At 41.4% G+C, this 26,454-nt stretch overlaps 1 protein-coding gene across 2 annotated transcripts; it reads right to left on the bottom strand.

Annotated features, from left to right (window-relative positions):
• Window positions 1-21,677: 21,677 nt before the first annotated feature.
• On the bottom strand, window positions 21,678-25,753 carry LOC148010382 (putative polygalacturonase). 2 transcript variants are annotated; one of them, XM_087671179.1, is made up of 6 exons: window positions 25,434-25,753; window positions 24,689-25,108; window positions 23,940-24,060; window positions 23,628-23,802; window positions 23,436-23,506; window positions 21,678-23,183 (listed from the first exon to the last, which is right to left on the bottom strand). In XM_087671179.1, exons 1-6 carry the CDS (start codon window positions 25,443-25,445, stop codon window positions 22,516-22,518), a joined length of 1,467 nt encoding a protein of 488 aa, XP_087527305.1. In that variant the 5' UTR covers window positions 25,446-25,753; the 3' UTR covers window positions 21,678-22,515. The 2 variants fall into 2 exon arrangements, with proteins under 2 accessions (XP_087527305.1, XP_087527306.1); XM_087671180.1 differs by having other exon boundaries at window positions 24,689-25,201.
• Window positions 25,754-26,454: the final 701 nt, after the last annotated feature.

Here is a 26,454-nt window from a genome sequence, read left to right on the forward strand (position 1 = left end):
TTGATTAAACAATACCCTAGATGCTTTTTACAATCAATTGATTGTTGCATTGTGGTTTGGATAAATATTCCAAGTGCTTGTGTTTAATGGTAAAAGCATGGAAAAGGTCAGTAATGACAAGTAGCCATGGGAAATAAAGGGATGTTTCACTAGAAGATGATATTAGGTTGATTGCCTTGATTATGGTTGATTCTTAATTGGATTAATTAAGGAATGATATTTTGCACGGGTGGATTATCTCTAAGATCGCACTGCGGATTAGCTCGAGAGGGCACTGCTCGATTCACGGGCTGAAGATCAAGTGGTGAAAAGGCCAACCACGAAAGTTGTGTCTCACTCCTAGGTCGCTTGGGGTCAGTGGAGCTTTGGACACCCCTTGCCTAGACCGGAACGGAATTGTAGATTGTCGTGAGCCCAACGTCTAGGGTGTTGGAAGATCCTATTCTAGATAAAGGATGGAAATTATGGTGCCATGTGATTTGGACCAAGTACTTCTGTTGGATAGAAGGGATACATAATTTCTCACGTATGGGCAGGAGACAAAGATTAACTTGAAGATAAGTTAAGGAACTTGTTTATCAAAAGGACTCCTTGTTTTGTTTTCGTGTCAGTGCTGTAAATTACACAAACAAATCTTGTTCCCTAAAAGTCATAATTAAAGAAGCTGATTGTGAATGTCATATATAAATGTGATAGGACCTAATTAGAAAACTAAAGCTATCAAGGGAAGCGGGTCGGCAGAACCCTGACGGTCTGTCCTACAACAAGGTGGTCCCAGAGAATTGAGAGGCTTCTCACAAAGTTTTACCATCATTTGACCTTTAGGTATTGTTAAGTTAGAATCCAATTTATGTTGTTTTAGGGGGCCGGAATGGGACTATGCCCTACGGGTAGAGAGATTGAGCAACGCATCCCTCTCGTTTCCCATTCTCCTTGAACCAAGTGTGGCACGGGTCTGATTCGATTTGGGCATCTCTAGGTAAAGTAGGATGTCCAAAACCCAACGCTAGAATGTTGTCAGGAGACCTTGACAACTAGGAACCCAAATTTCAGGTCGATCCTAGTGGGTTTGGCCGCGAACGTTTCATTGTGAGGTGGACTTGGGAAACCCTAGGATGTAATATTTCTATGCAATTAACTTGGTTAGTTTAAAAGTTAATTAATCAATTAATAAGTTAGTAATGTTACTAACTAAAGACTAACTAAGGTGAAAACTAACTAACATTAATAACTAACAATTTTTATTTAATTAAAAATTATTTAAAAATCAAGAGTCGTAAATCCGATATCTTCCTCGGATTAACAAGGACCATAGCCACCCTTCAAAGAAGTTACAACGTGAACAAAAGTTATGAGTCATATTAATCACTAGTGTTAATATTGTATAGTATGGATGGTCCAAAAATATTAGATTTTGGGCAAAACTAGCATAGTCAAGATATTTTAGATATTATCCTAAAAAGATATGGAGATTTCTAGAACTAAATGTCATTTAAAAGAAAAAATAAGTGATGTTTTAGCTAGTTTTGGAGATTTTATAAAAGGAAAAAAATAAAGAGAGAGATTGGCAAAATCGGGCGAACCACGATCACTGTCTACAGGCAGTAACATCACTTCGAATAGGAAGAGAAAGAAGGAGTGATCTAAAAGCTTTCTAATCAAGTGTATGTCTTAGGATTTTACCCCCCTTTTGGAGCCAATGGAACCATCAAATTTATGAGTTAAGCATTAGATCACTGATTTTTCCAAGAGTCCCTCCACTAAGAACTCTTGTTCTCAGCCACATACCCTCTTCTCTAATTCATAATAAATATGAGGCATGGGGAGACACAAGGAAGCACAAGGAGACCCCGAGAGGCTGCGAGAGAGGTTGAGAGAGAGAGAGAGAGAGAGAGAGAGAGAGAGAGAGAGAGAGAGAGAGAGAGAGAGAGAGAGAGAGAGAGAGAGAGAGAGAGAGAGAGAGAGAGAGAGAGAGAGAGAGAGAGGTTGAGAGAGAGAGAGAGAGAGAGAGAGAGAAGGTTCTTTCTCCCTTTTCCCCCTCCTTAGAGGGCGGCCACACGCATTTTCTCTTTTCCTTTTCCCCAAGCCAATTTTTTCCAATTTCTCTCCTCTCGAGCAAGTGGCTATTGAAGTCTTATGCAAGTTGTGTTTAAAAGAGAAGAAGATCATGTCCCCCAAGTAGAAAATGTTACATGCAGATGGCAATTCCTCAACAAGCAACAGAGCCTCGAGCGAGGGTATCACTACCAATCCAACCACGATTCCGGTCGTAAGTAATGTATTTCTAAATTGATAGATGCTTGCCTTGATTCTCGCATGAGATACATTAGGCTCCAGACTATGATGTATGAGAACAGGTCATGGGAAGGGATAGGCCTCTTCTCACATATTCGAAAGATAGAGTTTGCAAAGTGCATGTATCAAGGGAAGTTAATAGTATATAAGTATTAAGTAAATTTTGCATAGAATCGCTCTTTGATCCCAAGGGGGAGAGCGAATATGCGATGGAATTATTATCGCATCTATTCTTGTATTGTTTAGGAAAAATACAATTAGTTTTGTTGGTTGATTGAACAACACCCTACATGTTTTTTTAAAAATCAACTGATTGTTGCATTGTGATTTGGGTAAATATTCCAAGTGCTTGTGTTTGATGGTAGAAGCATGGCAAGGGTCAGTATTGACAAGTAGCCATGGAAAATAAAGAAATATTTCAATAGAATATGATATTAGGCCGATTGTGTTGATCGCGCTTGATTCCTAAAGGGATTAATTAAGAAAGGATATTTTGCATGGGTGGATCATCTCCAAGATCTTACCGCAGATTACTCCAAAAGGGCACTACTCGATTCATGGGCCAAAGGTCGCATGGTGAAAAGGCCAACCACAAAAATTGTGTTTCACTCCTAGGCCGCTTGGGGTCAAGTGGAGCTCTGGACACCCCTTGCTTAGTCCAGAATGGAGGTGAAGACTGTCGTGAGCCCAATGTCTGGAGGCACTGGAAGATCCTATTCTTGATAAAGGATCGAAATTTTGGTGTCGTGTGATTTGGACCGGGTACTTCTGTTGCATAGAAGGGATACATAATTTCTCCTGTATGGGCAGGAGATAAAGATTAACTTGAAGATAAGTTAAGGAACTTGTTTGTCAAAAGGACTGCTTGTTTTGTTTTCATGTCTGTGCTGTAAATTATGTGAATGAACCATGTTCCCTAAAAGGTTTAATTAGTAAAATTGATTTTAAATGTCGCATATAAATGAGGTATGACCTAATTAGAAAACTAAATCTATCAAGGGAAGCAGGTGGACGGAATCCCCGACGGGTCTGTCTTACGGCGGCAAGGTGGTCCTGAAAAACTGGGAGGCTTCTCCCAAGGTTTTAGAGACATTTGACCTTTAGGAATTGTTAGGTTAGAACCCCGATTCATGCCGTTTTAGGGAACCGGAATGGGACTATGCTCTACGGGCAGAGAGGTCAAGCAACGTATCCCTCTCGTTTCCCATTTCTTTGAACCAATTGCGGTATGGGTCGGCTTCGGTTTGGGTATCTCTACGTAAAGTAGCATGTCCAAAACCCAACGCTAGAATGCTGTCAGGAGACCTTGTCTATTAGGAACCCAAATTTCAGGTCGATCCTAGTAGGTTTGGCCATCAACGTTCCGTGCGAGGCGGACTCAGGAAACCCTAGGCGACAAACCCCGTGGCATTCCATAGGAGTGCCGAGCGGCGTCGCTTAGACTCGTCTCTCGATGGACCGCTAAAAACGTGGATGGAGAGGATGTAATATTTCCATGCAATTAAAAGTTAGTTAGCTAGTTCGAAAGTTAGTTAGTCAATTAATAAGTTAGTAAGGTTACTAACTAAAGACTAACTAAGATAAAAACTAACTAACATTAAAAACTAACCATTTTTATTTAATTAAAAATATTTTATTTAAAAATTGAGATTCATAAATATTTTTCTCGGATTAATAAGGACCACAGCCACCCTTCACAGAAGTTACAATGTGAACGAGAGTTATGAGCCATATTAATCACTATTGTTAATATGTATAGTATGGATGGTCCAAAAAAATATTAGATTTTGAGCAAAACTAGCATAGTCTAGACATTTTAGATATTATCCTAAAAAGATATGGAGATTTCTAGAACTTGATGTTATTTTAAAGAAAAGACAAGTGATGTTTTAGTTAGTTTTTGAGATTTTATAAAAAGAAAAAAAGAGAGAGATTGGCGAAATCGCGCATGCCGCGATCGCAGTCTACCGGCAGTAGACAACACTTCGAACAGGGAGAGAAAGAAGGAGTGATCTAAAAGCTTTCTAACCAAATGTCTTGGGGTTTTACCCCCCTTTTTTGGAGCCAATGGAACCATCAGATTTATGAATTAAGCATCAGATCACTGAATTTTCCAAGAGTCCCTCCACCAAGAACTCTTGTTCTCAGCCACATCCCATCTTCTTTAATTCATTATAAATATGAGGCATGGAGAGGCACAAGGAGACCCCAAGAGGCTGCAAGAGAGGCTATGTGTGTGTGAGAAAGAGAGAGAGAGAGAGAGAGAGAGTGTGTGTGTGTGTGTGTGTGTGTGTGAGACAGAGAGACACACACACACACATACACACACACACAGATAGACAAAGAGAGAGAGAGAAGGTTCTTCCTCCCTTTCCCCCTCCTTAGAGGGTGGCCACACACATTCTCTCTTTTCCTTTTCCCCGAGCTCATCCCCTAACCCACATGCCAATTTTTCCCAATTTCCCTTCTCTTGAGCAAGTGGCTACTGAAGTCGTGTGCGAGCCATGTTTAAAAGAGAAGAAGATCATGGCCCCCAAGCCGAAAATGTTACCCATAGATAGCAATCCCTCAACAAGCAACGGAGCCTCGAGTGAGGGCATCACTACCAATCCAACCGCGGTTTTGGTCATAAGTAATGTATTTCTAAATTGATAGATTCTTGCTTTGATTCTCACATGAGTTACATTATCCATACTATGATGTACGAGAATAGGTCATGGGAAGGGATAGGCCTCTTCTCACATATTCAAAAGATGGAGTTTGCAAAGTGCATGTATCAAGGGAAGTTAATTGCACTTAGTTGCGTATGGCTTATTCGTTGATAGAGCAATTGGTCAAGGGTTATGAATAGCATAATTGTAAAAAGAATAACATTAGGAATTGTGCATACAAGCATTAAGTAAATTTTGCATAGAATCGCTCTTTGATCCCAAGGGGGAGAGCAAATATGCAATGGAATTATTATCACGTCTATTCTTGTATTAATTGAAAAAAATACAATTAGTTTTGTTGGCTGATTGAACAACACCCTAAATGCTTTTTACAATCAATTGATTATTGCATTATGATTTGGATAAATATTCCAAGTGCTTGTGTTTGATAGGAAAAACATGGAAAAGGTCAGTAATGACAAGTAGCCATGGGAAATAAAGGGATGTTTCACTAGAAGATGATATTAGGTTGATTGCCTTGATTATGGCTGATTCTTAATTGGATTAATTAAGGAAGGATATTTTTCACGGGTGGATCATCTCCAAGATCACACCACGGTTTAGCCCAAGAGGGCACTGCTCAATTCACAAGCCGAAGATTGAGGGTGAAAAGGCCAACCCACAGAAGTTGTGTCTCACTCCTAGGTTGCTTGGGGTCAGTGGAGCTCTGGACACCCCTTGCCTAGACCGGAATGAAATTGTAGACTGCCCCGAGCCCAACGTCCAGGGCATTGGAAGATCCTATTCTAGATAAAGAATGGAAATTATGGTGCTATGTGATTTAGACCAGGTACTTCTGTTGGACAGAAGGGATACATAAGTTCTCCTATATGGGCAGGCGACAAAGATTAACTTGAAAATAAGTTAAAGAACTTGTTTATCAGAAGGATTGCTTGTTTTGTTTTCGTGTCAGTGTTGTAAATTACGCAAACAAATCTTGTTCCCTAAAAGTCCTAATTAAGGAAGCTGATTGTGAATGTCATACATAAATGTGATAGGATCTAATTAGAAAACTAAAGCTATCAAGGGAAGCGGGTGGGCAAAACCCCGACGGTCTGTCCTACGGCAAGGTGGTCCCAAAGAACTGGGAGGCTTCTCACAAGGTTTTACCGGCGTTTGACCTTTAGGAATTGTTAGGTTAGAACCCCGATTCATGCCGTTTTAGGGGACCAGAATGGGACTATGCCCTACGGGCAGAGAGGTTGAGCGGCGCATCCCTCTCATTTCCCATTCTCTTTGAACCAAGTGTGGTATGGATCTGCTTCGGATTGGGTATCTCTACGTAAAGTAGGATGTCCAAAACCCGACGCTAGAATGCTACTAGGAAACCTTAGTCCTGGGAACTCAGATTTCAAGTCGATCCTAGTGGGTTGAGCCGTGAACGTTCCGTTGCGAGGCAAACTCGAGAAACCCTAGGCGACAAACCCTGGAACATTCCCTGGGAGTACTGGTTGGTGACACTTAGATTCGTTTCTTGATGGACTGTTAAAACGTGCTTGGACACCTAGCCTACGGAGAAGGGACGTGCTTAAAGTAGGAGGGGGTGAGCTTTGAATAGAAATGACCTAGTCATTTTCAAAATGCCTCTATCCCATTGATGTACTTTAATAGATTTCAAGGCACCCATCCCCCTCGACGGAATGCTTGAAGCCAAGGGTATACTCTTGAAGGTGTGTGTTCATATACTTGATAGGATATTGCATGCTTAGACCATGCCATAATAATATATCGTAAGACTTGATATTGGGACAAAAGATGTGGTAGAGACCCAAGGAGTTCTATGGCCTGAAGGAATCGCATGAAGCTAGTAAGAGTGTTATCCATCATGGAGGGAAGGTGTATGAGGCAAGTGCAAGGGTGCTTGAGAGAGGAGAAGTGGTTGGAGAGTTAGAAAATGGAAAAGAGGGTAAGTGAATCGTTTTTATAGGCAATGGGCTTAAATTTTAGTTATTTTTAATTCATTAACTTGTAAAATTAAAAAAAACAATTATAATTTTAGTGTTAAAATTGCCAATTGAAAAGTTTTTTTAAAAATCACAAGGCAACCCAAAATATGCAATGCTAGAGAATCTAAAATACATATAAAGAATGAAAAAATAAAATCCCTCAATCTATTGATTGTAAATTTTTGATACATCGTTTGTCTCCGTATAAATTTTGACTTGTTGCAAAGCACTCAATATCATATAATTCTTTTGTATTCCTTTGGCCATCTGAAAGGGGGGGGATAAATAAGTTTTGAACTATTGTGTGCCACCAAAACAAAACAATTCTAGTATTAAACAATCTCACCTTTCTACTACCGATATGGAAGTTAAATCTCTCTATACAAACACTTCCCATCAAGACAAGATGCTCTCGTAGATTTATGAGACTCCAACAATCACTTACTATGACAGAATCAATTATTCCATGTGACATATGAATTTGAATATTAAATGCTTATTCCATGTCTCCAATGAACTCTAAGAAGGGAATCCATTGGCCTGCTTTCTTCATCCAACATTGGTAATAAAAGCACATGTACAACAATGATGAATATGTAATCAAGTAACGAAAGGTAATGCAAGACACCACCACTCTGCACGAAAAGATGTCACCTTTGTGCACCCCATCCATCTCATTCCACCCTTTTTCAAAATTTGAAGAAAGAAATTCCTCAGTTATATCCTCACAAATAAACATGGAGGGATATTGATGCATATTAGTGGCTTTGAAGATATGAGAAAAATTTGTTGGGGGTAAAGGCACCTTCGCCTAGCCGCCCATGTATTACCACAGAGACAGTACCCGCCATTGCACACTGTAGGTGGCGGGGGCCCGTCACAGTCACTTATTATTTATTCTTTTAGTGATAGTTTGAATAAAGGAAGGCTGGCCACACATTGTGGTGGTTGAAGTTCCCACTTTTGAGTCTCTCTCTCTCTCTCTCTCTCTCTCTCTCTCTCTCTCTCTCTCTCTCTCTCTCTCTCTCTCTCTCTCTCTCTCTCTCTCCATCCGCCATAGCTCTCACTGCCAAGCTTCTATCTCCTGGGTTCCACTTCCCTTTCAACTGGTATCAGAGATCAAAGGAATTGGAGCTTGCCCGGCATTCTCTTCAGCCCAAATTTGAAGAGCTTCAACCCGAGCTTCAATGGTAGCCATGGCACCTTCATTTGCAGGTATGTTTTGATCTCTTTCCTTCTCCTCAAGCTTCGGGACCTTCATCGGCTTCTTCCCGGGCCGCATTGGAGTCTCCGAGGCCTATTGAAGACCCCCTATCCCCCAAAAACAGTCAGTGCAATTTTTGGCGCATTTTTAGGGGGCTGGGCTGACCTACTCCCGGTGTTTCCCTGCTTCTCCTCGGCTTCTTGGCACTCTTGGCAACCTTCCCGAGTATTGCTTGACTCCCCGGCATTAGTGCTTGACTCCCAGTGATTGATTTGAGTGCTTCTCCTTCAGCCCTTTGCTGTATACACAGTCCCAAGATTGTTAAAACAGGGCAGCACTTGACATTTACTATTTAATGCTTCTTGGCATTGCCCGTTTGATGCCTATTGATGCCCAGTGATGCTTGGATGTTATGGGATGCTATGTCTATGCTTTGGGACTGATTTGGAGCATATTTGAGCACCATTTGAGCTTTATTTAACAGTAAATTGCTTGTTGTAATACAATGGGCTGAAGCTCATTTACTTGGTATATGCATTGGTTCATGGATACGGGGTGCTTCCTGGAGGTTTGAATGATCATACCGATGTATTTGGAGGTTTTCAAATGTTTCTTCTTGGTTTTGGAATGCTTTTGAGCTTGGATTAAGCTTTGACTTGGTCATTCTTCACTGGCATTTGGCTTTAGTTGGCATGCTTTGGACTGGTCTATGCCTATTGTCACTCCTTGATATTTAGGCTTCTTGCATTTATGCTTTGGTTAGATATGGATGCCACTTGATTTGCCCATGCTTTACAATTACTTGGAGCTTCGTCTTCATATGTATTTGCATATTTTGGATCTACTGGGCATTACATTTGGTTGTCAGTTACGTGCTCTTTGAATGCTTTCAGGCATATGCTTTACAGGTCTGAGATAGCTTGGGATTTATGCTTCGGATATACCCTACTAGGATTTGGCATGTTTGATGCTATGTGTTTGATGTATTAGAGTGTTGCTTGCTCTCTTTGCATCTGACCTCACTTCCAATGGGAGCCTCTTGGTATATTCAGATGTACATAGAGTCTTATTTACAGATGAGCTTGAGCTTGTGGGACAGTTACATGCATTTGCTCTCTTGAGAGCTTTATGTCTGCAGTTTGTCTGTAGTGGGCTAATTTGATACGCCTATTGGGGCAAGCACCTATCTCCATCACAAGTTTGTCAGTTTTGTATGCATCTTGGATGGTTATGTATTGAGCTTCTTGCTCTATTAGTTGTGCTTGTGCTTGGTCTCCTCTCTTACCCTAAGACCCATTACATGCATGACTTCTAGACCTATGAGATGTCTCTTCCTGAGAGGTGATTGGTTTGACAGTTCTTGGTACCTTCTTGGCCCTAGAAACTCACCGTTGGATATATCTTGTTACCTGGCAGTTGCAATGACATATGTATCAATGATTACTTCATTTTGGGACAATTTTACTTACTACTGTCATTTATTATAGCAAGCTGAAATCTGTAAATTTTGAGCACTTCTATGAGGATAATGCTTATTATTTGATGTTATCTTGGTCATATTTGGTGGACAGGTGCTTCTCTTGGTGAAATCCACTCTTTTGGCCAGTTTTAGCAGTGGTTTTACTGCATTTTTTGCTAATTACAGCAACGTGCAATTTTACTTTTTTTCATTGATTTGGGACAATATGGCTAGTCATCTGAAAGACATAGCTCTCTTTAACATTGCCAAGTTGGATGGTACCAACTATGGGTATTGGAAGTCCCAAATATGGCAAGTTTTGGTGCAGAAGTTGCAGATTAAACCCTTGCGTTTCAAGGATGTCAAACCTAAGGATATGGATGATGATGTTTGGATGGAAGTTGATGAGCTATGCAAGTCTACCATTATTTTTTCATTCTTAGAAGAGGTCCATCATAATGTTGTTGAAGATGAAAATCAGAGTGCATGGGAGTTATGGGAGAAGATTCAGGAGCTCTATGCATAGCAGAGTCCTGTGTCACAGACCTATTGGCTAAAGCAATTAATGGATCTTCGCATGAAGGAGGGGACCTCCCTTTCATCTCATTTCAGTTAGTTTTATGCTATCATGAAGAGTTTGTTGTCACATGGTATTGAGTTCAAAGACAACTTGCACCCGTTGTTTCTGCTTGGCACCTTGCGTGAATCATGGGATGTATTTCGTACTACCATATGTATGAACAAGCTTGATGGGCTGAAAATCAAAGATGTTGAGAGTGCTTTATTGACTGAGGAAATAAACAGGAGAAACAATGATGCTTCCTGCTCTTCACATGCACTGACCGTTAGAGGTGGCAGACATGGTAGGCATGATAATGATCATAAGGGCAGGGACTCTCAGAAATCTAGTTCCAAATCACATGGTCGTAGTAAGTCTCGTGGACAGAAGTCTGATCTTACCTGTCATTATTGTGGGAAAATAGGACATATTAGGCCGCATTGCCATAAAATGTGCGATGATAAGCGCAAGAAAAGGAAAAAGAAAAAGTGCAGGAAAAGTCTTCTAAGTGCATTATTGTACATGCAAAGTCTAGTGTGAAGATAGAAGATGTTAATGTCATGCAGGCCACTGATTTAGATGATGATTACATACTTGCATCTTCCTCATGCGATGCCTTACAGACTTCTGAGATGCATTCTATCTATGCGCAGTGCTGGCTCTTGGATTCGAGTGTGTCCTTTCATGTGACACCCTGTAAAGATTGGTTTCATACCTATCATACTATGCCTGGTTCTGTGCGTCTTGGTGATGACAAGTCTCTTGACATTGTGGGCATTGGAGATGTTAGGCTGTAGTTTCCTTCTGTCAGTTCTTTTGTTTTGCATGATGTACGCCATGTACATATGTTGACTCACAACCTTATGTTAGCTAGACAGCTTGATGATGCAGGGTATTTTGTGTCTTTTGGAGACTCTACATGGAAGATTACTCGTGGCAGGCTTGTACTTGCAAGAGGTACCAAGTTTGGAAGCCTCTATCTCTTACTTGTATCTGGAGCTACATTAAATAATGTTTTGTCTGTGGGTTCTATTCCCCATGTATCCCTTTGGCATGCTCGTTTGGGGCATATGTCTCTTAAAGGAATGAAAATGCTTCGTGCTTTGCAGTATCTTCCACCTTTTGACTCTTTGCATTTTGATTCTTGTCATCATTGTTTGTATGGTAGGCAGACTACAAATACGCATAAAAATTTTGGTAAGAAATGCATGGGTGAGCCCTTGGCTCTTGTGCACTCAAATGTATGTGGGCCCATGCCTTGTCAGTCACTTGGTGGGGCAAAGTACTTTGTTACTTTCATAGATGATTACTCACGTAAGGTTTGGGCTTATCCCATCAAGAGAAAATCCGATGTCTTAGACACATTTCAATGTTGGCTTGCATTGGCAGAGAACTAGTCTGGGAGAAGGCTAAAATGCCTACGGTCAGATAATGGGGGTGAGTATGTATCACGTGCTTTTGAGCAGTTTTGTGATGAGCGGGGTATCAAGCATCAGTTGACCGCCCCTTACACCCCTCCCTAGAATGGTATGGCTAAATGCATGAATAGGACCATTCATGAAAGGGTTCATAGCATGCTTAGCCAAGCTGGCTTACCACAGCATTTTGGGCTACCATATAAACAATGATGACAAGAGGAGGTATGGGCAGGCAAGCCCCCCTCTTATGATCATTTGCGTGTCTTTGGATGTGAGGGATTTTGCCATGTGCCCAAGGACAAACGCAATAAGTTGGATCCTAAAAGTGTCAAATGCATTTTCATTGGCTATGGAGATGCAGGAGAGATGGGTTACCGTCTATGGGATCCGCAAGTGCGGAAAGTGATCCACAGCCATGATGTCATCTTTCATGAGGACAAAATGCATATGCAGCCTGAGAAAGTGGTTGAGGTACGCAGAGTTATCTTTCAAGAGGAGCCACCTGCTCCTATTTAGCCCGATCCACGGCCAGCTAGACAGTGTGCACCATCACATGATACTCATGGCCCAGATGCTAGACATATTGATATTAGACAGGATGTCGGTCTCAGGCAGTAGAGCCTAGGTTGAGGTGCTCTACTAGAGATAGACAACCTCCTGACCGTTTTGCACCCTCTATGGATTATGTACTGGTTACAGATGTAGGAGAGCCTCTCACTTATGATGAGGCTATGCACATGGGTGATTGTCACTCTTGGGAGAGGGCTATGTAGTCTGAGCTTGACTCATTGCATAAGAATCAAACTTGGGATTTGGTTTCCTTGCCTCAAGGTAAGAAGGCTCCGCCATGCAAGTGGGTGTACAAGCTGAAAAGTACACCTGGACACCCCAAGCCAGCATACAAGGCTCGATTGGTTGCTAAGGATTTTAAGCAGGAGCATGGTGTTGACTTTGATGAAGTCTTTTCTCCTATGGTCAAGATGACCACAAGAGAAAAGATGACCTCTGCTCAGTCTTGGCCTTGGTTGCCTAGCTTGACTTGCACTTGTACCAAATGGATGTCAAGACATCTTTTTTACATGAGGACTTGCCTGATGAGATTTACATGGAGCAGTCTAAGGGCTTTGCAGACCCTGGCAAGGAACACCTAGTGTGCAAGCTAAAGAAGAGTCTATATGGCTTGAAGCGGGCACCTAGGGAATGGTACCATAAGTTTGATGCATTCATGCAGTCACACGGCTACAACCGTAGTGCTATGGATATGTGCTTGTATACGAAGAAAGTCCGTGACGGTGCTTTACTGATTTTGGTACTCTATGTGGATGACACGCTTTTAGCAAGGATAGCTCATGAGGAGCTAGATGTTCTTAAGGCTCAACTCAAGAAGAGCTTTAAGATTAAAGATCTGGGACAAGCCTCTCATATACTTGGTATGCGCATTATGCGCGATGGATCTCAGGGACTACTCTATCTGTCACAGGGGGAGTACATTCATAAAGTCCTTGAGCGCTTCCGCACGCAGGATGTTAAGCCTATTGGCTGTCCATTACCTTCTCATGTGAAGGTTTCACAGACCGATTGTCTGCAAAAAGATGAGCAGAGGGCTGAGATGGCCAAGATTCCCTATGCATCAGCCGTGGGCAGTCTTATGTATGCCATGATTGCCACCCGTCCAAATATTGCTTTTGCAGTTGGGGTTGCGGCACGTTATATGGCTACACCTAGCAAGAAACATTGGGATGCCGTGAAGGGTATCATGAGGTACCTGAAGGGCATTGCAAATATGTGCCTTTGCTATGGTAGCCAGGATACACAAGTCGTGGGGTACACTGACTCTGATTATGCAGGACATGCAGATAGTAGGCAGTCCACTTCTGGCTATGTGTTCACTTATGATGGAGGGGCTATCTCCGGATGTCTAGGGCGCAGAAGTGTATGTCTCTTTCTACTATAAAGGCCTAGTATATTGCAACCACAGAGGCTTGCAAGGAGGCTATCTGGTTAGGCTGTTTGATTGTAGACCTTGGTATGACAAATGCTATGCCTACACTGCATTCGAATTCTATGAGTGCCATTCAGTTGGCCAAGAATCCGGCCAAGAATCTGGTCTTCCATGCGAAGACGAAACATATTGAGGTGAGGTATCACTTCATTCGCGAAGTCATTGAGGACAAGTCTGTTGACCTTGTCAAGATTCCGACTGAGCAAAATCCTGCGGGCTTGCTCAGAAGAGCCTCACTACAGAGCGCTTTGCCTTTCTCAGGTTATTCATGGGCGTTGGATGAGATGATGTTTTTTTCCTCATCCTGTGGTACATGTGTACATGTTGTACTGTCTTTTTCTTTTCTTTTCTCTCTCACTGGGGCAGATTTGCCTTTAAGTGGGAGGTTGTTGGGGGTAAAGGCGCCTCCGCCTAGCCGCCCGTGCATTACTACACTGACAGTACCCGCCACTGCACACTGCAAGTGGCGAGCGCCCGTCACAGTCACTTATTCTTCATTCTTTTAGTGGCAGTTTGAATAAAGGAAGGCCCGGCCACACATTGTGGTGGTTGGAGTTCCCACTTTTGAGTCTCTCTCTCTCTTGGCTCTTGCTCTCCATCCGCCATAGCTCTCACCACCAAGCTTCTACCTCTTGGGTTCCACTTCCCTTTCAAAAACATGAATTTGTATAAATCATGAAAGACCCACTAAGTCTTGAAGCTCCCTCAAATTTTAGCAACCTATAAATGTCAAATACAATCTCTAAAATTTATGTCTAAAGTGTCCACTCATCCAAAATGGGTCATTCCAAAGAACTGAGAGATGGACAAGAAAGTAATTCAAGAGAACCATACAAGTCAACTAACGTAAGCACTATATACATGAATTTATAGAAGAGAATATTGCGATGTAGAAGATATTGCGATGACTTTCCAATCATAATTCTCTCACCCACATTCACATGTAGAGCTTTGTATGTGCTAGATAAGCTTCTCAAAGAATACTGATCCTTAGCAAGATTTGAAGGAAAATGTCTGACATGAGAGAAGAAGTAAAAAAATAAAAAACATTTGAGAAGTTAAGAACATAAAACCAATGACTTTCAATTCAAGGGGAAGAATTATCAAGTAGTCCCAAAAGGTGGCTTCAAGTCCTTAACATTGTACACATGTTGAACTAATGCAACAAGACCACTATCTCTAGCTTTTCCAAACCCAAGCACTCTCCCATTCCAATCATTTTATAGTACACTATGAACTTCACAAGGCCCTGTTACAAAAGGTTGGATGGAAACCCATGAATCCTTCTTGAATAATGCTCATTCCCATTTTCTCTACTTATCCTTTATATTGTGTACATAGATAGCAAATATGGAATCGTGGGGTCACCTTTGTTGATATCTAGTTACCATTGAAATGGATTTGAGAAGAATACTATTTAGAAAGAGAGGAATGGCTATGGCTATGGTTGAGAGAAGCTAGGGGGTTGTGTGGCTATGGTTGTGTGAGCATAGAAAGATGAGAAGATTTGTGGAATGGAGGGAAGATAATGACCATGGGAGAAAGAGAGAAGTTGGGTGCTCCGTGGCTATGGCTGGGAGAAGTTGGGGGGATGTGTGGCTATGACTATGCTCAAAAGAAATAAAAAATACAGGTGTTGTGTGGCTATGGCTGTGTGAGCATAGAAAGATGAGGAGATTTGTGGAATGGAGGTAAGAGAATGACCATGGAAAAAAGAGAGAAGCTAGGTGCTACATGGCTATAGCTAAGAGAAGCTAGAGGCCATGTGGCTATTGGTGTGTGAACATAGAAAGCTGAGAAGATTTATGGAATGGAGATAAGAAAATGACTAAATTGGAAGTATGCCTTATAGAAAGACATCAAAAAAATACTTTTTAAACTATACATGACATAATAAGAGGGTTTTTTTTTTTTTTTTGTGGGGGGGAGCCATTTTTGGAGGGGAGAAGAATTTTTAACTTTTGGGTCACATTTTTGGATGCCCAGTGGAACCCACCTAACATAGAGTGGTAAAAGTAAAAGGGGAAGAGGGAGGATAAAAGGAGACATAGGGAGACAAGACCATAAGTGGTAAGGACAAGGGAAAGAAGGGAGTGGATAAAATGTGCACACCACCCCCTCTCCGATTGGTGCACCTCAAATCTCTTGTCATTAGGAAAGTCATCAACTCTTAAGCTAAATTGCCCTTTTTTGAGTCCATATTCTCCCTAATGAGGCTAAATCTCCCCATTCTTTGTGATATCATATTACATATCCAATTAATTTTTACTCCTCTATACCTTAAGCTTTTACTTTCCAAGGATTACCAAATCACATAAACTCTTCTCTCCTATCACCCTTGATCCATCATCCAAATCACATACAAAGAGCTATTCCTCCCCTAAGCCAAAAGATATTCTCCCTTATCATATCAAAATTCTCTATAAGTACATTTGCACCACTCCCTTGTTTGGCCGTAACCTGGCCGTAACCTAAATCCAAGAATGTGCAAGTCTACCAAGATTGGTGAAGAATTAAGACAAGTCAAATGAATGATTCATCTATAGAGTTTGTGTCCTCAAGATGGCCCCAAAATGACAGAACATAGGAGTGGAACAATAAGCAACATGTGCTAGTGATGTCCCTATCACATTGAGTCGAGCTTAGTGTCCTCCATTATGCTTGCAATGTATTTTAATATATTAGATAATAGTGCTTATTATATTTATAGAAAATAATGCATGGAAATGCAACTACTGGAGCTCAAGCATCCTATGGTATTTTGCAACTTCGATAGATGGATTTTAAAGCTAACACCCTAGGAGGGAATTTTTGAAAAAAGTATCCCCTCTCATGATGAGATTTAATTCTAGAGTTGCATGATAATTCTATATTAGTTAGCATAAGTTTTGTACAATTAATAATAGTATGGATATTAAACAAGGAAAGAATAGTAGTCTAAGTTTTACTATAGAAAGATTGTTAAACTCCCTTCCTTACTTTCAATAGGATTTTAGGATGAATTTAGTTTGGATCTCATTCAATAGGATGTTAGATTGAATTTAGCTGGGCTTCCTTAAAGAAAGTTGGATCCCAAAGACAAGAGGTTTATAACACTAATTTTTGAAGGGACATTGAGTTATCTTGAAGGTAAGAATAATAATTTAAGTATTATCTAATTTTACCTAAGTGAAAGAAGAGGCATAGCTAGTCTCGAGTAGGCTAGAGAACTTCTAACATTGTCTATATGCATATTTCATTAAGTACCAATCATAGAAGCATTAATTAAGGAAAGTAAGTACATCCTAATAAAAGGGATGACATTTCCTTATACTAGTAAGGTGTAGCCCTTTCTATGAAATCCAAGATAAAAGATAGATAAGTAGATCAATAAGGTAAAGATGTAGAGAATTGTACATGCATGAAGGATTATCTTTCAAGATCCTTATGTATAGAGGATTTCATAGCCTCAACAAGTCACAAAGTTAAACTTCTATGCACATAAAGGTGGGATATGGTTTAAGGGAACCATAAAAGTCCTTAAGTCTAGGTACTTAAGTTAAAAAGAACTAAAGATAAAGAATGGAAAATTAATTCAAATTGAGATGTCAATGTTAAAATCTCGTCAAGGGACCAGGCTAGTACCTTCCTAAGTTCACGACAATTTCATAAGTGGAACCTCAAGCTGGAAAAATAACCTCTAGAGTAAATTCCAATGCATAGATGCCCTTAGATATGTACCATCACAAGTTGACCTTAGATATGTGCTAGGTGTTCCCCAAGGCTAGTCGCAGAGCCCTTCACTAAGGGGAAAATTTTGTCTACTCTAGATTCTAGAACCAACATCAAACACAAGAGCTCTCTTTATAGGGATTAGATGTTAGCTATGAGATGACAAGGGTATCAAGACAATTCTAGCTGTAAATTCCTTGGGTGTCTAGGATGATTCTAAACCCTTGTGTACCCTAAATGGTTCTCTTGGAAGGCCCTAATACTAGCTCAAGGGTGTATTAGTGGTATCTCACCTTCTAGGGGAGTCATATACCTAGACAGTTTATTTGAATTAATAAAACAAGATTGCCCAACTTGGAATAAAATATTCATTTTTTGAAATAACCATCTTCTATTGCTTTCATCAGGTATTCTATAATTGGTCCCCTTTTGGTCCCGCCTATGTCCCTTTCCATATTTTCAAGGTGAACTTCAATGTCCTACAACAATTGCCTTGCCTAAGAATGGCATCGCTAGGAGGGAGAGGATAAATAACTTGTGGGTGCATTTGTCGTACTCTACCAAACACCGACATGTGCGAATCGCTCCCCAATTCCTCACCGGGGGGACCTAGTCGAAAAAGCGAAGTGCAAACTAAACGCAAAATTTCATAGTGCAAAAAACAGTGTTGCCCAAATTTGCAGGGTTTGAAGCCTAGTCCCAATACTTATTATTTGAAGCGTGGATAGGAGAGAAACTTAGAGCATGAAGGACAAAATCTCGACATTTTTTTAATCTACGAAATGTTTGCTTCTTGTGGAAAGCCTCAGGTACGCCCTGGTCTTTAAGAGTTTTGGTGATCCCACCTAAACATTTTAACCACCTTTCTAATGGACGAAATTGCAGGTCCTGGGCTGCTTCCTAGTCCTCTCCTACCACACATCTATATGTCTATATTCTCCTTACTGATTGTTGAGTCGATGGCTAGCACAGAGACCCGAGTTCCCAGGCTCTGCTCAAACCAGTCTTACTTGCAAAGAATCTTATTGTCCTCTGTACCTGCTTGACATCCCCCTAACGAATGACGGGTACCCATCGCCCACCAAGAAATTCCCTTCTCTCCTCTGTACCTGCTTGACATCCCCCTAACGAATGATGGGTACCCATCGCCCACCAAGAAATTCCCTACTCTCCTCTGTACCTGTTTGACATCCCCCTAACGAATGATGGGTACCCATCGCCCGAGAAATTCCATACTCTCCTCTTAGTTTATTAACATGCTGAACTTAATCTTCGAAAGGATATCTTTTTATTAAATTGAACAGATTCATCTTTGAACCTCCATCTCAACTCCTAGAGGCACTACTTGTCCCTCAACATCCATGGCATGCTAGCTGTATCCTAACTATTCTGACGTTTTGATGCATTGTATAGAATATGCACTCCTTTTTGGTCTTGCCAAAAGGAAATACATAGGCATGGCAGGCCTCTAAATGAATCCATGTTATCAACGCTAACAGAGATTAGTCACACTACACTTGCATGGAATTTTTTATTTGATATAAGTTGAATATTAATACATTGGCATGCTTTTGGGCCCCCTTTGTAGGCTTTTCTTGAGCTTTGAAAGCATGTTACTAAACATTTAGTGCAGCGGAAATGATTGCTCTTACATGCAAGGCTTTTAACATTGAACCTGTCAGATAGCTATAGAGCGACAACAGAAGCAAAACAATGCAATTGTGCTGCTGCATACACAATGTATTGAAGAGAGAGACAAAGAATAAATACACTCGGAGATAAAGAGCTTGGGAAATGGAATTCATATATTGAAGCACGAGAGTGTATAACTCACGTGGGCATAGGCAACCTAGTGCTGCCAGACTTCCTCTCTCCAAGAGTGCAATATGCAAAGATAATGTGGAGGAGAAAGAGCACACATTATACAGGCCATGAGCGACTAAAAATTGAAGGTTGGTGAGCTGCCAAATAGGCTAGAAATACAGGTCGGCCAGCGTATAGCAATAGGAAGGGGAGTTCCTCAGTGATAATGCCACATGAAACTGCAAAATAACACATTTAAAACACATGCATACTCAACCAATCTTTAACAGAAATACTTCTTTCTTGGACTGAAATTGCTAAACACACTAAACATTAAAATCTTTCTGGTGTGAGTATGTGTTTCGAGTTTCAACCCTAGTGAAACGCATTGTCATGGTTAGGGTAGAGGAGCCAGTTAGAAAATGGGCTATACCAAACAGGTAACACTCTTCAGGATCTTGCTAGAGCTAGAGAAGTGATATAAGTGCTTGGGTTAGTGGTTTATGGTGGGATGAAAACACTCTTTAGGATCAACGATACTACTGAGCCAAAAGAGTTAATGAATTTCCATTGATTGACGAAAAGCAATGCACCTAAGTACAGTATTATTTTACTGGCTCCTCTGCCCTATCATGGGATGGTTGGATGACTTAAGCCAAAGAGTATTCTAAATATTTTCCAGGTTGATTGTGCCTGCCTAACTGTCCACTAAGACACCCATCAAATGCCATACAAAACCTTCGCAAGCAAAATGCTCCTGCCTGTAGAATGGTAATCATTACTCTTCCATATAAAGGTGATAATTTGTCTTCTCCTTATTCTTTCAATACTTTTTACTCTCTTATTCACTTGCTCACAATTTAGTTTTTACTTGTAAGTTCTTTGAAGGGTCATAATGCTGTGTGTGTGTGTGTGTGTGTGTGAGAGAGAGAGAGAGAGAGAGAGAGAGAGAGAGAGAGAACTTTTACGAAAAAAAAAGAGAGAGAGAGAACTGATTGAACAGAAAACTGTGGTAGAATCAAGAAGTGTTGAGGAAACTGTGTACAAGGTGTCATGCCATTGTCTCTCAACTTCTGCCATCCTCCAAAATAGCTCCCTCTTTGAGCTCTCAGCTTCATATCCATGCCCTCTCTCCAGGTCCATCCACCACAGGTTCCATTTCATCCCCATTTTGCTTTTATCACCTCATGATGTCTGACTTGGCCCATCCGTGAAGAGTATATTAGGACTTCCTAGTTGGGCCATGCTAATGCCCACCCAAGATGAGGGGTATGAAGGAGCAGCTGTATTTTAATAACTAAGAAGTAGAAAACAAGGGCTTCAAGTTTAGGAAGATGAGGAACACTTAGTCACCCTACTGGCTACAAAGTTGTGTGACAGGCACAAGTGACAAGGCTATGAAGCTGCACGGCATGGCAAAATGACAAGCTAGGGTCTCATGATGGGACTCCTATGTATCATCTCTCCAAGTACATCACAAACAAGGCTGGCCTTACTGCCACATTCATCCAAAGGGAAACGAGACCTTAACACAAAGCAAAACCCAGTGTAGGAACAGACAATCATGCTATACAAATCCCTGGCTTGGACACTTCTATGGAGCATTTACAATAACATTGAAAGGGTACAAAAACAAAAAAGAAAGGTTTCTTTTGGAGCAGTCAGCAGTTAAAGAGAGACCATGCGCAATGTTGCAAGTAGAGGCTCAAATTTTGCCATTTCACGTACCTTGATTGTCTTGGTCAAGTAAGAAGGTGAAGCTGGGTTCAGATGGAAGTGGTGGCAATGAAAATCATGACCAGCCTTCCACCTCTTCTGTGTGAATAGTGAAGCCAGAGGCAGAGCGTGCAACAAGGCAAAAGAGTTTTTGTTAAATACCAAGGCTCTTCTGAAAGGATTGTTTGGGGTGGGGTGGTAGAAAGATGGTGAGAAAAGAGGAGGGAGGTCTCGACCACTTCGGGCTGCCATGTCAAAAGCACACCCCTGTTACCTGTCTCAGCCGCCACTCATCTGAACCCAGCCTAAGACAAGGACATGGTTGTCTCCTCAAGCACATGAGACCATGGCGAAGGGTTCAAACAAGTAGGCAAAAACAAGGGAGTGGCAATGTGGACAACTTAGAGGATTAGTGTATCAGAAAGTGCTAGCAGATGTGGTTCAAATCAGGAGTGAAGATGAGGTTCTACCAACATGAGGTAAACCATCGTGAAGCAAGATACCACAGTTTGAAGAATAAGAGAAAACAAAGTTGGGAAGTGTGTGGTTCATAATTCAAATCAATCTCTCCTCAGAAACACACACTTTTCCTTCCTTTTGTTTTTGCAACACTTTTGTGTCACACACCTAGACAAATAAGTGAAATAGTAAGGTTAGCAAGGTCCTGGCAGAATGACAAGGGCATTCAAATGAACTGAGTTGAAAATTTAGCTTAAAAACAAAACCACTATTCCAATCCAGACTGTTAAGCTGATGTTGTAGGACACATGCACATCATTCACACACAAGCAGACAGCCCAACACAGATCATTTACACACAAGCACACAGCCGATATACAGAGATCTTCCAATAGAGCTCATTGACACAATGAACACAATGGTCTGAAAGAATTCCACATTCCATGTATAGCTCTTGTTAGCTGATGTAATGAAAGGTACAGAAGATGCATGGGCAACTGTCCTGCCAAAATGCTGCCCAGGTTAATGTTAACATTGCATATGCACATGGTGCATCTTTGGTTATTCTCAGCAAAAATCTATATAGCACAAATGGTTGTATACAGAACATGCATGTAGAAGGGAGCCTACCATCAACTTGGAACAATTTGTGTCATAATGTCACTCTTTGCATTGCCTTGTGAATGCATAAACTCCCTGCCAGTAGACACACTCCTCCAGCTTATCATAAATGCTTCTTTCCTCAAGTTATGTATCAACTGTCCAGTACAAAACTTGCAGAGATGATAAACCTGCATCATCACAGTATCCCATAGAGGCTCCAAGATTAGAATTGTAGTAATTGACTCTATCTGATGGCCTTAGTTGCACTCAATCCGAATAACAAGCAGCAAGATCTGCGGCTTTGCACTCTGAGAAGTCACAATCCTCAAGTTCCCTTTAAACCCTCCTGCAAGAGACCCAAAAAAGAGGATCCTCTTGCTTTTTGATATTGCTTGATCTTTGGAGTTACAGTGCTAATAGCTTTCATTAGCAGGGCAAATATTTAAAAAATCTGCAATTCCAATAATACAAGTAAAAGTACCAATGGTGTGGACTGAAAAATACTGCTCAAATCTACCAAAGAACCGTGGTGCATCCCATGTTTAAATGTGAGCTCATTCTCTGGGAAAATCATACCAAAAAAACTGCATGAGCAGAGGCATTGCAAGGCTTATTCCTACCAGGAAAAGTCAACTATATGGTTTCTTGCACTCATTATCACCCACACTGCACGGAGTAAAGACGGTCATGCTCTGGCTCATCAGCTCTGTGCATGGTTCAGGGTAGACTGCCTCTGAGTATCCTTCCACATAAGAACAGTTCCAAATAAGGTCCAAAGCGGTAACATTCAAGACAATATTTGTGAGACAGATATCCTGAAATGGTAGCTGTTCAAGACCCTCAAAATTTCCTGCTACTGTGATGTTATCTCCCATCACATTTTCAAGGACAATTCTCTTCACATCAGGTAGGGCATCAGGATCAAACAGATTGTCAGGGTGATCATCATAGAATCCCGTAAATTCGATTGCAGTGCCAGCATTTGTTATCTTGATGCTTGAGATGTAGATATCTTTAATATAGCCGCCCCTTCCCTTTGCAGTCTTCAAGCGTATCCCTGTCCTAACATCATCGATTACCATGTCATCCACATAAACATCTGAGATCCCACCTGACATTTCACTCCCCAAGGCAATGCCTGCACTGGAAGGCGTGCTACCCATAATGCGGCGAATAATGATGTTTGAGCTTGGAACTCCATAAGAAATGCCATACTCATCCCACCCACTTTTTATGGATATGAGGTCATCACCAGTGCTAATGAAGCAGTCCTCTATGCATACATTTGAGCTTGAATCTACAGTAACAACAGTAACACCCATTAAAACATAGAAGAAAGGAGGTCTGGCAAATGATCTCCAACATGCATTTGAGCGACACGGCAGTGAAACAAGAAAGAAATATTGGTAGCAATAAGCAAATTTTAAGTCGTTTATCAGTAACAACCAAGTGTGAACAAGTGTGCAAATACCAACTGATTGCATCAACGAATTGATTAACCATCAAGGGTTACCTAAAAGAGAAAACTAAGCCTGGTCAGCTGACTTACCAGGATCAATCCCATCAGTATTGGGTGAATCAAATGGAGCAAGGATAGTCAGATTCTGGATATGGACATTTCTGTGAATCAATAGAGCAATCAAACAAGTAAAGGCCTGATGGTAAAATGCATTGAATGCTAAGTCAAGCAAGAACTCAACATGCCATGTGCCTGCATAACTCCAAACTTTCCAAAACAAACCTGCAGTAAACAGGGTGGATATTCCAAAATGGAGAATCTTTGAATGTCAGGTTCGAGATGACAACATTTGTAGAATCTTGCAACTCAACCAGTGAGCCACGACTGTAATCCAAGCTCTTATTATAGTACAACTCCCACCAAACTGCACCTTGCCCATCCACTGTTCCATTATCACCTGAAAAGCTATGAATGTTCAACTTTCTGGAGTTTGACTAGTATATGCTCAAACAAGCATCATGAAACACAAAACATCAATCGACTTTATAGACCACATACAACAGAATGGTTCTTCCAGCAGCATATATTTAATACCTGTGATGACAACATCTGTAAGATTTCTCCCATATATAAGGCTCCTATGCCTGCCACCAGGCAGCTCTCTGCCCCTTCCATATGAGGGCAAAGGATCGATAACTGGCCACGTTTCTGGGTCCTGCAAAAGAAGAACTAAATTTTGGATGAATGCACATTCAATGACAAGCCACAACTGAACATGACTTCTCATTAGCTGGAAACTAGGATCTTAATCATGAAATGTTTGCATTCAGAATAGTGTGTTTGGTCCTTTTAAACACTGAGACACAAACGGAAAAGCAAAGCTAGTCTGGGCTATGTGCATAAAGCTGCAATGATGGTTTGAGGAACTGTCAGACAAAGCATATGCACTCAGAATGGTTCTACATGCCTCAATGCACCGGTCTGTCTAGGCAAAGCGCATTTCTCGGCAATTTTATGCTTCATCAGTTCCATTTTGGGACGAGTGTTTCAGAGCCAACTCCAGAAAACAATCAAAGAGCCCTGAGGATTAGTTTCATGCTGTGCTACTGCAGCAATAATTTGCCCAGCTATTGCCAATAATTAACAGATCCCATACTTAAAGTATGCAGAAATATATGCAGCCCAAAATGCATTGTAGTCTCCCATGAAAGATGGGTTTATGCACTTAAAGGCAGGTCCAACTGGAATCTAGATCCTCTTAATGAACTTGTGTGTGTCCAATGTACCTTGTGCTAATGAAAACTTACGCAGGTTGTTTGTTAATTTGATATATAAATATGTACCTGAGATCCAAGTATGACTGCATCCTTGTCTAGAAACAATGTAAGATGGCTTGTTAAACTGAAACTTCCCGTAAGCCAATTGCCAGCGGGGACGTAAAGCTGGGCACCTCCTTTGTCTGCAAAAGAATTGAGGTAGAAGATGGCATTCTGGAATGCATGTGTGTTGAGGGTAACTCCATCGCCAACAGCCCCAAAATCAGTTATAGCCACACTGTGAGGTCTGGGAGATAGGTTCACCTGATTTGCACACATGTCTTGATTTAACCTTTTCCGGTAGTACATGGAACCCATTTCAGGCCTTCTACGAGCATTGACCATCTGCTGTATAAGTGCCTTGTCTGGGGTTGATGCAGCAGCTCCATTTGGAAAAGATTTCAGAAAATGGACAAGGGAAGCTAATGTAACCAAGCTAGTCAATACCTGCCATATGTAGCTTGATTAGCTTCCAAAGAAGAAACACTCTCAGAATTTAGGTGGAGAAAGGGAACATGTGCAGTGTCTCTCAAGCTCCTCCTTCCAACCAGAAAAAAAGTATGTCTTAAAAGAAATCACTAGGAGCCGGATGAGACAATGCACATGAACGAATGCATGAAGATATCAATGGACAATGCCGCATATAAGGCCAATCAGAATGATGTTTTGAAGTTAGTTTAAAAGAAAAAACAGCAATGCATGATCATGAATCATGATGTTTGGAATAGATATACACTAAAAGCGCAAGATCTAAGGGAATGTATACACTTACGAGGATCTTCATGAGAGAGGCGATGCGCGAGGAGGCGAGGCAGAGGGAGAGGGGAAGTGCAAAAAGGGAGCTGCAAAGGCTATGTCGTCGTTCTAGGGCGAGACGCCATGGAAGCTTGGGGCGAGCAGAGCAGGACAGAGCAGAGGGCAGAGCGAAGGCGGGGTGGGGTGGGGGGAGAAACAGTGAATCTAGCTGGTAACCATTTGTGTTTGCTCAGACACAGCCCAAAAAGCACGCCATTACAACCTGGCCTCTCCCAAAACATGCGTATCCCGGGAGAGAGAGAGAGAGAGAGAGAGAGAGAGAGAGAGAGAGAGAGCGCACCAAATTGTGTGTTCTGTGTGTTCTTTGTTTCTTTTTCCTTTCTTTTTATTTTTGAGAGAGAGAATGATTGGCCTAAGCTGAGTGGCAGGTGCGCTTTTTTGCTGACCTGGCATGGTTGCGTGGGACCCTTCCTGTACGGATCGCTCACAGCTGGCAGCCCTGCTCACCAGCCCTCCCGGTAACATCTGGGTGACCATTGCTGCAGCTTCTTGACTCACACTTAAGGCAGGTTACACACCGGCGGCAGACAGGTAGTGGAAAAAGAGACGTCCATCAAATTACGTGTCCAAAAATAATCGGATCCGATTTTCGCGGTTGCAAGACACTTCTGGGCGGGGGATCTCTCCCGTCCTGAAATTTAACTACGCCCAATGCACAAGAAGACAACACATTTGTTTGGAAAAGGGATTGGTGAGATGTTGAACCACTACCAATCACCACACACCACAAATTTAATACCAGTGGGCCAAGCCTCTTTTAGTGATATGCACAGGTGCAGTTTAGTGTGTAACCAGATAGATGGACAAATTGCACACAGCCACAACCATCTGTGTGTAACCACCCTAAGAAGGACTTCCCACACGGCACCGTTTGCTAGTTTACATGGAATGTAGAAACAATGTCATGCTCTTTGTAACCAAGCCAAAAGAGGAGAAGTCTAGAAATGGTAGCTCTGCTTGCAGCACAATGGTGTATA

Source organism: Lygodium microphyllum, chromosome 29, assembly GCF_053477565.2.
Source record: "Lygodium microphyllum isolate KBCC chromosome 29, Lygodium_microphyllum_v1.1.10, whole genome shotgun sequence".
In the NCBI taxonomy this organism is placed as follows: Eukaryota; Viridiplantae; Streptophyta; class Polypodiopsida; order Schizaeales; family Lygodiaceae; genus Lygodium; species Lygodium microphyllum.

Bases quoted from the DNA above. Each gene is read 5' to 3' on its own strand.
- LOC148010382 (XM_087671179.1), bottom strand. The intron at 24,061-24,688 runs GTACATATTTAT...CTTCTTTTGCAG, and splicing joins CAGTCATACTTGGATCTCAG to GACCCAGAAACGTGGCCAGT. The intron at 23,507-23,627 runs GTTTGTTTTGGA...ATTGATTCACAG, and splicing joins ATCCACCCTGTTTACTGCAG to AAATGTCCATATCCAGAATC.